General features: G+C 42.9%; 1 protein-coding gene across 2 annotated transcripts in view; it reads left to right on the forward strand.

The window, feature by feature from the left end:
* The window catches only part of DOCK1 (dedicator of cytokinesis 1), a 314,808-nt gene that overhangs the window by 236,250 nt on the left and 64,510 nt on the right, over positions 1 to 14,048 (forward strand). For both annotated transcript variants that reach the window (XM_074907950.1, XM_074907951.1), the window contains exons 33-35: positions 891 to 1,039; positions 11,448 to 11,533; positions 11,720 to 11,876. In XM_074907950.1, coding sequence (XP_074764051.1) covers positions 891 to 1,039; positions 11,448 to 11,533; positions 11,720 to 11,876 — 392 coding nt within the window. The remainder of the gene's footprint in view (positions 1 to 890; positions 1,040 to 11,447; positions 11,534 to 11,719; positions 11,877 to 14,048) is intronic.

Below are 14,048 nucleotides of genomic sequence, written 5' to 3' on the forward strand. Positions count from 1 at the left end.
AAAAAAAAAAAAAAGTTGAAACATAATATGAATGTGTAAATACAGGTTCTTTGTAGAAAATGTGGCAAGTTCCAGTTTGACTACTGATTCCACAACTCTTGGTAGTTTGAGTTTATATGTACCATGTACATCCCCTCCTGTGGCCTAAGTAATAATACATGTGGCTTGTGTCAGCCCTGGCGTGGCCAGCAGGGACAGGAAAGGGATCTGAGCCCTGGGCTCGGCACTGGGAAGGCCGCCCCTCGATTCCTGGGTTCAGTTTTGGGCCCCTCACCCCAAAAAGGCCATTGAATGACTCGAGCGGGGCCAGAGAAGGGCAACGGAGCTGGGGCAGGGTCTGGAGCACAGGTCTGCTGGGGAGCGGCTGGGGGAACTGGGGGGGTTCAGTCTGGAGCAGAGGAGGCTGAGGGGAGACCTCCTGGCCCTCTGCAACTCCCTGCCAGGAGGGGGCAGAGAGGGGGGATGAGTCTCTGGAGCCAAGGAGCCAGCGCCAGGCCCCGAGGGAATGGCCTCAAGCTGCCCAGGGCAGGGTCAGGCTGGCTCTGAGGAAGGATTTCTGTGCAGAAGGGGCTGTTGGGCGTTGGAATGGGCTGCCCAGGGCAGGGGGGAGTCCCCGGGATCCCTGGAGGGGTTGAAGAGTCGGGCTGAGCCAGCGCTGAGGGATCTGGGGGAGTTGGGAACGGTCAGGGGGAGGGTCATGGTTGGGCTGGAGGAGCTGCAAGGGCTTTTCCAGCCGAGATGATTCTGTGATTCTGTGTTTCAGTAGTCAAATCTTAAAAAATACTTTCTTATGCTGTATGAGAATTCATTGACACAGCTTCTATAACAGTTGTCTTCTACCAAAGCCAGTGGATGTTTGTTAACTCTGAAATGCGTCTTTTCTCTTACAGGTCAGCATAAAATCAAGTTCATCCCAGAAATGGTGGGACCCATCTTAGAAATGACGCTTATCCCTGAAACTGAACTCCGGAAAGCTACAATCCCAATCTTCTTTGATATGATGCAGTGTGAATTTCATTCGACTAGAAGCTTCCAGATGGTAAGCAGTAAGCTACACATATTAAAGGCTGTAAGAAAGATTTAACTGGTCTTTGAGAAAACGTAAGATTTTTTTGTTGTTTCTTATTTTACTGAAAAATAACATTATGGATTTGCTTATTTTCTGTAACTCTTGAGTGGCTACAGAGTTTTCATCTGTCGGTTTTAAATTCTTACTGAAGGAAAAATTTGCATGAAGAAAATGAAACCTTCCGTTATGATACAAAAAGAGCAAAGACAAATGTCTTAAATTTTCAGTGTAACTCAGAAAAGTCTGCTTCTGAGTTAAATTGGACATATAGGAAGCCGATAATGTGGCAAAAGAAACTATAACCTGTGAGAATTTATCATCTCTAGTGTTTTATAATTTTGATACTCTTTACTGTTTTATGGATTTTGAAGAGGAAAAAAAAGCTATGCAGTCAGTGTTTCTTCATGCTATACAGGCACTACAAAATCGAAATACTAATGTACCGTTTTTATTCTGTTACATTTTAACATGCTGAGGGAAGTCCTTGGATAAGCACACACAATCTTATCCCGATAGCATCAGCTTTTGAGAGACAAGTGGAGTGAAAGAAAGTTTCCTGACATCATTCATTTGACCTTCTTTCCCTTAAAACTTTGCCGTATGGATTGAGTATAAGACTAGTTAGGCCAGGTAGTGTTACGGTATAAGCCAGTGTAGCTCCTTTACACTGGGGAATTTCTGTCAGTTCAGGATATGACCTTGTGAATTTTACAATAAAGTTTGATGTGTGTTGTTTAATTTTTTCCCTTTATATTTGCAGTTTTCTTTTTTGGATGAAAAATCTTATCCTTTTCCATAATTTTTTGTGAACTGTTATTCATAACCAGCTCTTCATAAATCTGTGGCCAGAGTAAATGAATATCTGCATGGAGAGGCTTAAGCAAAGGAAATGGCATCAGCTTTATTACGTTGATTTGTTTTGTGCTGGATGGTGTGGAGAAAGGTTGTGAACTGTATTTTGGATCCATCCAATTACTGCATAATCATTCTTTCTTATGTTTGAGTCTGATGATACTGTAAAGATTGAAATGCTCACTGGGATGCCATTTAAACAGTTTCCTGTCAGATGCTCTCTTTTGTTGCTTGTCATTTTTTATTTGTACAATTATATGGATCATGAAAAATCCGAGGGTAACTTTATAGCTGAATTTACGGCCCTGTATTTCCTTGACAGAAGGAAACCAGCTTTTTGTGGAATAGTTGGGTGATTTTAATAAATGAATGTCTTAAATATTTCACACAAATTCTTTTTTCGCCTTTTGAGAAGAAAAATGCCTCGTGCTTCAGTCAGAGATGTCTTGGATTGTAGGTACTCAACATATATTTCTTCTGTCAGTATAGCTTCTTTCTTTATGGACATAGCATTGATTTGACAGGTGCAGAGGCAGTAAACCTTTTCTCAGTGCATTTGGAGTGAACAGTTACGTCTAATGGGGCATAATCAATCTGTCCATTTACGGGTTTGCAGATGATGTAGTTATACAGTTTGATGAGTATCTCAGATTGGTCTTTGGGGAATGAAGATCGCAGCTTGTAAAAAGCAGAGAATTACAGAAAAGTCTAGGTTGGATGGGACCTTTGGAAGCAATCTGGTCCAAACTGGGCCATAGATTGGGTCATCCAGGGCCATCTCAAGGTCGATAGTGAGTATTTCCAGCGAGGAGGTTTCACCAATTCTCTGGATGACCTATTCCACTGTTGAAGAGTTTTCTCCTTATATCCAGATGGAATTACCCTGAATCAACTTGTGCCAGTTGCTGCTTGTGTTGTTACTGTTTACCCTCTTTATAACAGAGTAATTCCATCTCCTCTAGAACCACTTTCTAGGTGTTGGAAGGCTTGAATCTGTCTTTCTCTAGGCGGAACAAACTCAGTTCCTTCATCCATTCTTTGGGCCAGGTTCTCCAACACTCTGCTCATCTTGGTGGCCCTCCGTTAGACCATCTCCAGTTTCTCAGGGTCTTTCTCAAGCTGGGGGAACGAAAGCTGTATTCAGTGTTCCAGCTGTAGCCCAACAAATGGAATAATCCTATGAATCCTCTAACTGTAGTCTTGTCGGTGCACTCAAGGACACATTTTGCCTCCATTGAAGGGGCACACTGCTTCTTCATGTTCAGCTGTCCACCAAGTCCTTTCCAGCAGAGCATCTTGTACTGCTACTTGCAACTATGCCATCCTAGAAGTTTCTCTTCCTTAAATACTGCACTGGTTTTTGTTGGCTGTCTTTCAGACTTAAGTTGTTAAACCACTACCCTTTGAGATCAGCAATTTAGCCACTTTTTCCACCCATTTCATAGTCTGTCTATCCAGTCTATATCTTACCAACTTGTCAACAAGTATGCTTTGTGGGACTGTATCAAACACGTGGCTGAGATCGAGACAACCACAGCCCTTCATCCACAGAGCAGAGTGTTTTATTCCAGAAGGCAGTCAGGTTGGTCAGATGTGTTTTACCCTTGGTAAATCCATATTGGCTTTTCCCAGTCACCTTCTCACCCTTTGTGTACCTGGAAATAGCTTCCATGAAGGTTTGCTTCATTATTTCCTCAGGGACTGAAGTGGGCCTGCCTGGCCTGTATCTTCCTGGCTCATCTTTTTTGTCTCTTTTGTGCTTAAGTGATAGATATAAAATAATTTAAATATTACCGATACCTAGGCAAGCTTTCATACTTAATGTGTCGGTGTAATGTACTGCATTGTGTCGATGTGTGCAGCTACCAATTATCATTGTCCAGCATTACGTTCAAAGAGAACTTCAGAATTGAATGGTTGGCTGCTGCTAAACAAATCTGCCAGAAATCCAATTATCTAACCTTATTAGTCACATCAACAAGGGTTTAGATTGGCTCCACTTCACCAGCAGATGTATAAACCACATGATTTGTGGGGGAGGAATTTACATTTTTTGCAGAACTTGATGCTGGGATGGCTTGTGTTATAAACAGCTTTCTCCATGGCGGTTTTAATTTAATTTCGGTATGAATTGGTTTGCCTGGTAAAACCAGTAACAAACAGAATGGAGTTTTTTGGTCTTCCGGTTTATATAGCCCTGAGGGGGGGGGGAAAAAACAACAAACAAACAACAAACAAACAAACAAAAAAACCCCAGAAGATCAATTCCTCTTGTTTTCACAGAACTAAATTAAAGGCCGACTGAATTAAAAGCTGGAGTTGCCCATTTTTGTCCTCTCCCTCTTTAGGTGCTTTGAAGCCTATATAAGGCTTCAAAGTAGCCTGTACCTCAAAGCATGAATCCAGTACTAAAGTCAGTGTGGGACTGAAGCTTCCCTGTAGAAGAAAATGCCTCCTTCTCTTCTTTGCTTTTTTCCCTTTGCCTGTTTCACTAGTGAACCCTCCAGATCAAAGGGAATATGTCAGAGCCACAGGAGCGATGAAAGAGAATTGGTTTGATTGTTCAAGGCCTGGTCAGATGAACATGATGGATCCCGTGGTGACAGCAGGAAAGTTAGTTCATCATGAAACAGTCATTCCGCTGAAATGTGCAATTCAGAGCATAAAAGACCCCGACCTCCTGATTTTGCTGCTCGTTCCTCCCAGTTGTCACTTACTCTAGCTCTATTTCCTATGAGCGCTCCTGTTTATGTGCCTGACCCAAACTTTTAACTTAACCTTTTCTGGACCAGTGTCATTGCTGATGTAATGTTCTGCTTGTTCTGGGTTGAAGCCATTCATAGAGAGGTGCCAGTGCAGGAACTGGTACAAAACAGAGCATGGAAGAAGTGGGAGGAGGCAGGGGGAGGTGTTGGGTAGCTTTTCCCTATCTCATGGCACTGCATCATAATACGATTTCTTTTAACTAATCTGGTATAATTTAATTAGTAGAAGCAGCTTACTTCAAGAGCCAAAAAAAAACTATTAACAAAATAAGGTAAGAGACTGAGTCGGAAGCAGTACCTCAGCCTGTCTTCCCCAACAGAATCACATTTCTCATCAAATAGGACCCTTATCCTCCAAAGTAAAATCTGAGTGGGTGCACCTACTCTGCAGTGCTGAGGAAGAAGAAATTAGAAGTCCCATATGTCAAGTTTTCAGACTGGACCATGTTACAAAGGAGAATCATCAGGGTCTGGTGGTGGTAGCATCACCAATATAAACATACAGGCTCCAGCACGTGTTCTTACCCTGCTGGAGGAAGGAGTTGTGTAAAAGTAATTATGTGAGGAAAGAGCCCCAAAAATGAGACAATGCATCCGTCCTGTTTTCTGCAAATAGGAATGACAATTAGCATAGTGGAGTCGTAGCTGTAAAGATAGAAGGATGATAGAGAAGTGCATAAGCAATGAATGCATAATGCAGTGTCATATAGAAGTGCATAATAAATGAATGCATAATGCAAAATCATATAGAAATGCATAATTAATGAACGCATAATGTATATGATTACTGAAAATAAAGCCATGGGTGCAGCTAAAATATCTCTACCCAGCTTTCTGTTGTGAAGAGAATTAAATGAGTAAAGACCAGGCGAAATAAAGAGAAAACCCCGTTAATTCATTTCTAACGTTTTACAATAGATCTCAATATCACCAAGACAGTCAGTGTAATTTCTTGTTGCTTATCAATGAATTTCAAATTGATATAGTTCTCCTTAATGAGAAGTACCTACTTTATCTGAATTTCTCTTGACTTTCAGAACCTATAATTTTTTTTTACCGCTCCTGAGCCCTGTGTTAACCTCCCTTGTGCTATGGATGTGCAGACAGAACACAGGTTAATGGGTTTGTCCAAGTTTCCGTGATGCTGCAGATTCTCCTCTGTAATCCCACTGAACGTGCAAACTTAAATAAGTCATCCCCACAAAGAATTAATTTCAATAAGTAACATTTTTAGTTGTCTACGGTTGAAATTTAAATGTGTAGGGTTTTCTTGTTTTCTGGCCTTTTCTGGCCTTGATCAGTATCCCTCCCTCACCCCACCTTGCAAGAGCAAGGGAGAAAGATAATGTAGTAAGTCTAGAAACCTCCAAAATCACCTAATATTAAATGGCTGCCAGATCTGTTTGCCGACCAGAATGCGGTGGGGAAAATAGGAAAGGGAACAGATGAAACTGTTGGGAATTACCACCAACCTTCATAGCAGCTTTTTGAACAAAGTTTTACAGTACTTGCGTCCCATTTCTGCATGACGACTAATTTCTAGTGGTGTTATCTGTCATTTAAATTTTATATGGCAAATTCATTATTATCCCATATCAAAACAAATTTATAGCAGCTTGGAGGATTGAAAGGTCTCCTCATCTACAACTAGATTAAATTGTCAATCAGCGCTACAAATCTAGCCTGACCATACTTTAGGTAAACCTAAAACCCAAAGCGATTAGTTGAGCTGACACTTGAAGATACTAGATAGCTTACACTGATTTATTTTCTCCAGAAGGGAGATTGTAACAGACAGATGAAGTTGTGGATATACCCTTTGCTCAAGTTCAAACACACATCCTAAGGAGAAGCTGAGATCTTCATCAACTGCAAGGAAAAGCTGATAGTAATTTCCTGTATTCTTTTAACATCACCCCTTGAGCTTTGACTGTCAGCAGAAGGATATGAATCTAACTCACTGATGGTGCCAGATATACCCCCAAAACCTCCAGAAAGAGCCTCGGCAAGTGTCACTGGCTGTGATGTAAACATTGAAAATTTGGTGCTTTTTCACTTGAGAATAAATTTCATCATAATAATGGTAGGCCCACTTTGTGCTATTTTATTCATTTAAAAAAAAAAAAAAAAAAAAAAGGAAAAGGGAAAATTGAGACTTTCTCAAGAGATGCCAGATGCAGTGTCCTAGAACCATTAGCTTCTGTGACTCCAGGGCTGCGTTCTTACTCCCATTGTAGAAGACAATCACTCTGTAAACCTCAAAGGGTGTTGATGAAAGGTTCTTCTGTGGAAAGACCGTAGAAGGAATTTTAACAGCGTTAAATAATGTTCAGTCCTCTGCCTTGCATGATCTATATCATATCACTTCCTTGAGAAGTACCACGAATGATTGAAGAGCAAAGATATTGTTAATAGTCCTTAAAACCCCAGAAATGCCTCAAGTCTACTTCTGTTCAACCCAAGAGGGCTGTTAAAGAGATGGCCCAACAAAGCCCAGATTTACAGAAATATAAGTAAAATTGATATCAGGAAGATACTCAAGATCCTGTATGACAGATATAATTGCCTTTCTTTGTCTGAGTAATCTCTTGCTAAAAAATACATCACCTAAAGGGCTCACACTGGCAGTAAGTGTCATTTTTTACATTGGTATAGAAAGTCAGTTTCTTTCTGATCTCATTAGAGAACATGAATTTTGTGACTTCTCTGTTTCATCATCGCATTGCTTCAGTGTTCTACTTGACACGTCCTTGTACTATGGAAACGTGTCTCAGCTTGTGTTTTCTTCTCAGAGGGGGTGGATTGCATTATTCTCCCTTTTCTCATTTTCCTGTCATTTTTTGCATAATGGATTCATTGTATAAAAAAAAAAAAAAAATTATTTCACTTTTCATTTCTTCACAAGGAAAGTAGTGAGGGAGTGGAACAGAGAGGCTGTGTAATCATCCATCCATGGAGACGTTCAGCACTTGGCTAAGCAAGTCACAGTTGGCCTGATGTAGTGTTGGCAATAATACTGCATCACCTGGGAGGATGGACGAAATGACCTTCAAGGTCTCTTCCAGTCAGTGTTTCTATGGTTCTGTGGATCATTTGGGGAACAGAAGAGCACCTTCAAAATATTTTGAATCCGAGGTTTGGGGTTTCATCTTTAAAAAAGTCATACGTAATAATGAAAAGCAGTTTAAGATGGAATATCTGTTGTTTGGGTACTTGGTTGATTTTATCGCTGTGTGCATGATACAATCTGTAGTTCAGCTTCCCTGACAGCTCACAGCTCGTTTGACTTGTGCATGTTGTTAGATTCTATCCTGAATTTGCTCTGAGCAGCAGGTGAGCAGGACTTTTGCTGCCATTAGTCGTCATGATAGCTTGCAGTCACTGAGCTCGGAGCAGAGATTTTTTTTTCTCGGTAACACAGTTCTGGTGGGCTGCCACGTAGCATGTGAAAATAAATTTCCTAACTCAAACACAGAGGACAGAAAGTCTGCGATTGCATGTGAAGGTAGGAAATGATGTGAACATTAACTGCAGTTAATGCTGAAAAGTAAACGGAGACTTGGAAAGAGAGACAAAACCAGTGCCCAGGTTCTGACTGTGGATTTTGATATTGCTGCTGTTGAGCCTGTTACGCTGGTCAGAGATTGAGTTGTCCTGACAAAAAGGAGTATTTTGGTATTGCCACAATTTATCAAGCAAATCCTTCAGACTGGCATGTATTTCTCCCTAAAAAGGATTTTTTTCTTAGCAAAACAGGTTCCCTACAGTCTGTGGCCACATTTCATACGCAGGATCAACTTGGCCAACGTGTCTGTGTTCACAATTGCTGTGGGCTCCAGCAGAAAAGGATCTTCCAGGAGAGCAGGCAGGTGCCTCCAGCCATGGGCCTGGCCAAGATGCTTCTCCTCGCCCTTACTTGCCACAGGCTTTTCTCTTATTCTGCCTGGGTTTACCTTGCCCCACGCATGCAGCAGTTATTTCAGGATAAAGGGATTGAGGCAGAGCTAAGGCCATGTCTGTTTGGTACTCGGCAGAGGCATTATGATAGCCTTTGTTGGCCAAGGTGGGGGTGTGTGGGTAGAGCTTAAAATGTAGCGTACGTTGGCAGAAAGAGATCAGTGGTGGACGTGGCTATCACGCCTCCTCAAAGTGATATAAATTAAGGTGGCGAAAAGTGCTCTCATCATCAGAGTTTCATCATGACTTAAGTCTGTTGGCGAGGATGATGTTACACTCCTCACTGAAATAAATATGCCAGCAGAATTTCTGGTCCACAGTGTGGACTAAAAAAAAAAATCCAGTTTCTCTTCCTAGCTAAACCAATCTGAGCCCTGCTGCTGGCCGGAGATAACAACTTCTTTTCCCCAACTCCCCCATGGGGCTGCCCCTGTAGAAAGCCCCTGTCCCCTGTTGCCACCCCTGCCCCTTGGTTGCCACACTAAGCGGTGGTGCCTCGGTCAGGGCAGCAGCCCCGTGGGGTGGCCACACGTGGCTCCTGCGGGGGGGTCAGCCTGCCTGGCACCCCGCCGGTGCCGGTGGGACCACGGCCGAGCTCCCTGCTCTGCACGGGCACCTGGGATGCTCTGGGATAGTGGTCCTGGTGCCTGTTGCCAGCCCTTGGTGGAAGCTGCTGGACTGGCAAGGTTCTCTGAGGGGATTTTTTTCCTTCCTAGTACGCAGATTTTGATTTTTGCCTTTCAGCATAGGTATCAGCTGCATCTTCAGCACATGACCTCTACTACAATGCTCTTTGAGGTTGTCCTTGTTGCCTCCTTGAAGTTGTTCCCAGTGAAAGAAAAGTCTAATTTTGCTGACAGGCTTTCAGCAAAAGTCTGCCTTCTCCAATTAGAGAGCCCCTCTGCTGATCGGGCAGCATTCGGTGGCTGTGCCAGAGGAGCTAATGCTGTGGGCGCCAAAGTAGATATTTTGATCAGTGGAAATAATTTACAAAGAACAAGAAATGCCAGTATGTTACTGGTACAACTTAAGAGGTGGGGAAGAGTAGCACTGGGAAGGAAAGTTCATGGCTTAATCAGAAGTGCAAGATCACAGAATCACAGAACGATCTCAGTTGGAAAAGCCCTTGAAGCTCCTCCAGTCCAACCATGACCCTCCCCCTGACCGTTCCCAACTCCCCCAGATCCCTCAGCGCTGGCTCAGCCCGACTCTTCAACCCCTCCAGGGATCCCGGGGACTCCCCCCTGCCCTGGGCAGCCCATTCCAACGCCCAACAGCCCCTTCTGCACAGAAATCCTTCCTCAGAGCCAGCCTGACCCTGCCCTGGGCAGCTTGAGGCCATTCCCTCGGGGCCTGGCGCTGGGGCCTTGGCTCCAGAGACTCATCCCCCCTCTCTGCCCCCTCCTGGCAGGGAGTTGCAGAGGGCCAGGAGGTCTCCCCTCAGCCTCCTCCAGACTGAACCCCCCCAGTTCCCCCAGCCGCTCCCCAGCAGACCTGTGCTCCAGACCCTGCCCCAGCTCCGTTGCCCTTCTCTGGCCCCGCTCGAGTCATTCAATGGCCTTTTTGGGGTGAGGGGCCCAACACTGAACCCAGGAATCGAGGTAAAGTTGGGGTCCTGGGCACCACTCGCGTTGGCTGCTGCTGAGCCCGGTGCTTGTGGAAGTGCCTCCTTGGTCTGAAAGTATATCAAGCTACAGACAGTCTATTCTTTTTTCATTTGTACATTATATGCCGTTAATATTAACTGCAGATACAAAGTACATCTCTTGACATTTACAAAATGTTAGTACATTTTGTTCTTTGTGCAGGTGGCCCTTTGCTTCTCCTTGGAATAGTTAGGGACTGCTTGAGCCAGTGACAGTGAAAAAACCTGGAGGACAGTTGTTCTGTCAATAAACCTCCTCTCTGACTAATGGGCCCCCATTGCCCTGCCATCCAGGTTCTTCTGCGGAGGTCCCTCGACAATAGGTTGTTTCCTAAGGGAGTGGATGTCTGTGCTTATTTAATGAAGAATTAGGAATTAGATGACTAGATGGACTTGTTACATAGCAGCAGGCCTGGAGTGATCCTTCCTGCACTAACAGGTTGCATTCAGTCCTAGCCTGGGCCTTAGGGAATGTGTCAGCAACAGGGAAAACCTGCCATAATCATTGAAAATCCAGTGAATTATCCTGTTTGCATTTAAAATATATTTTATTGCCCACTGAAGTTTGCATTCTTTTATTATTGCCCAGATAAAAATACTACTCTTAAGTTGTTTGAAACAACTTCCTTCCTCTCTGCAGTGACTTATTAACAGGTTTGTTAATTGAATTGTGCCCTGCTGTGAGTCAGTATCTGTATGCTAAAAAGGGATGTTAGTGATGCTAGGGTGTACATCTGGCTGGGTTATCCAGCCTTAGGTGTTATATCTCCTCCTAGAGCTTCCAACACTTTTGTATTTTACTTTTGTTGCTATTACCATTATGGCAGAGGACATTTTGTGCCTGGCTTTGTGTCTTCTTTTTCCCTGCCCTCATTCTTGTCATTAATCTCCTTATTTAGTTTTTCGTAATGCAAATATTTACACTTCATTTAACAACATGACCAACAATTTCTTCAACAAAAAAAAGTCCTTGTAGGGCAGGAGATCGTTGTGGATAGTCTAATGCCAGATATTGCAAACTCTTAAAGTCAATCAAGCTTTAAAACAGTGGCTAAACATCTCACTGAGATACCCAACCAATCTGTGAACCATTGAGGCTACAGTAATAAAGTGAAATATTTGCCATCTGATTATTTACGCTTGCTTTGTTTAATTATAGTTTGAGAAGGAGATCATCACGAAACTGGATCATGAAGTGGAAGGAGGCAGAGGAGATGAACAGTACAAAGTGTTATTTGACAAAATGTAAGTGTTGATCAGCGGCGAGATTTATGTCACCGTAAAGTCGGGAGAGAGAGCAATTAGACTACAATGAACTTTGTAGCCCAGAAATAATTAAAATCTGTTAATGATGCATAGTATTTAAAATTGCACCTGAGTCAAGGTTTTTTCTCCATGTGATTAACAAGGCGAATGTAATTGGTCTTTTAGTCTCTTGGAGCACTGCAGAAAACACAAATATCTTGCTAAAAGTGGAGAAACTTTTGTGAAACTTGTTGTCCGCTTAATGGAGAGGTTGTTGGACTACAGGACCATAATGCACGACGAGAACAAGGAGAACCACATGAGCTGTACTGTCAACGTGCTGGTAAGCAAAGAGAAGTCACTAGCCTGAAATGACTACTGCATTCTTAATTTTACAGCTTTAACAAAAAGATAAAACAGGCTACATGTTGTGATTCTCATGAAAGTTTGAAATACTTGTGGATATTTTTTCCCCTTTTTTTAATGATGATGAATCCATGAAAACATGAGTTATTACTTCTTTAATTGATTCGAAGGAAAGATTTAAGAAGAAATGTCTGAGGGCCTGATCTTTGAGGGCTGTTCATAGACATTTACAGTTGATGTATGAACAACATTACATAGGAAAACACTTGGACATACAGAACGTTGGAGTAATACACAGTTTTCTACCAAAATTTTCATGCGTTTGCAATCCTATTTGTATTCTGCTTATGGCTCAGTTTCCGTATTCAAAATTTTTGAAGTAATTTGAGTGTTACTCTTTTAATTCAAAGCGGAATGTGAAATTTCTGCCTCTTTGTTTCAGAAATTCTGGAGTATCTACTATATACTAACAACCATCTTTTAATCTAGGCTAGAGCTGGAAGCAGGAGCAGTTGTCCCCATGGCAGGCACATCATGCTTTTCAGCCCAAGCATTAGTCTGAAATTTTACTAGAACAAAATCAGCACACATTGAAAAATGATGTCAAAATACACTTTAGAGACCCCCAAACATAGTACTAGCTAAATTTGATTTTTCCAGTAGGACTCGATATTAAACTGTTAGCCACCAAGGATTCGTAGCTTTCATCCCTCTATCATGGTCAAAGCTTTGTGGGGCACAGACAGCGTTTATCATTTATGTGATATGGCTGATAGATTTTGTTCAGGCTGGTTTGGAAAGATCTGAGTAAATAGTTTGTAGCTTTAGCACTTGCAAGGAATGCAAACGTCCTGGGCTCGTGCAGTGCAGCCTTTATACTGCGCTATGGCGTAAGCTATGAGTGAAACAGTGCCCATTAGAATGGGAGAGAAGATGGAGACATCAAATCAGAAATTGGGATTTTAGGGTTTTTTCTTCCTCCCTGTGCACATCAAAAAGCAACAAAACGTTTAGGAAATGGGAAAAGAGGAGGAACTTGGAGAATAGTCACCAGCTGTTGATGTAGCAAATACCATTAGGTCACCCGCGGAAGAGTCGTAGCGTCGTCCTGAGCAGAGTTTGAGTGAGGAAAGGCTGCCAGTTCGCACCAAGCAAGATAGGAAATAAAAAATCACATACACCATACACTCTAAAACATGACAACGATTTATAAAACTGGAAAAATTTCCCTAGTAAGGTGAATTTATTTCTCCTTCCTTTCATCGTAATACTCTTGAGTCTCCTCCTCGTAATTCTTGCCTTACCAACCGCAGGGTGACCGATGGCACACTCGGGGGTTGGTTTTGTTTTCTCAGAGTGTCTCTAACAGCATCTCCTGATGCTGGTTTTTGTCATCTGAATTTTTCAAGTATTTGCAGATGATAAGTTTGGTGGGCGATTTACTGCTGTCAGGTTAAATCACGGTGAGATCTCCACGCACAACCCTGCTGCTGAAGTCTGCAGGAAATGCAGGAAAGCATCGCAGGGCAGAACTTCCCTTCGTTTTCAGTGATTTAAAACTTCAGCTTGACTTTAAAGTCCCGTTTGCCCTCCAGGACCAGCTCAGTCTTTTCATCATTCTCCAGGCACCTGCCTTTGCTGAAATCCAACCCAGGGCTCATACTCAGCAGAATTCCCACCCGAGGTCTCAAAGAGTTCTTAATTGGGACTTTAATGATGCAGAGGCTTTCACAGGATTAAGTTTGTCTTTATTGACTATAGTTTAAGTCACAGGTTTTGATATGCATTTAAGCCAGTGCTGATGTTAAAAAAACCCATAAAAGCCCTGTCTGTTCCCTTAGCTGCTTGCTCCTACCCCTGACAATCCTGGCGAAAGCAAGAGTGCCGCCGAGGTAGCAGAGCAGATATGAGGAGGGATCTTGCTGCAAGCTCACACTCTTCCCCTCCAGTTATTTGTCATCCCCATCAGTTCCTCAGCCCATTGGCTGCAGAGCCCCACACGTGTGGACCAGCACCGTGTAAGGGGGATGTGGGAACCTCCACCCGAAGATGGGGCAGGAGCAGGGGCAGCTTTCTGGCAGAGGGGGGACTCTAGTACCATCATGTGTGTCAGGTCAACCTGCTGCCCGAGCCTCTTGCCGTTTTGGTT

The sequence above is a fragment of the Athene noctua genome, chromosome 5 (genome assembly GCF_965140245.1).
Source record: "Athene noctua chromosome 5, bAthNoc1.hap1.1, whole genome shotgun sequence".
Taxonomy (NCBI): Eukaryota; Metazoa; Chordata; class Aves; order Strigiformes; family Strigidae; genus Athene; species Athene noctua.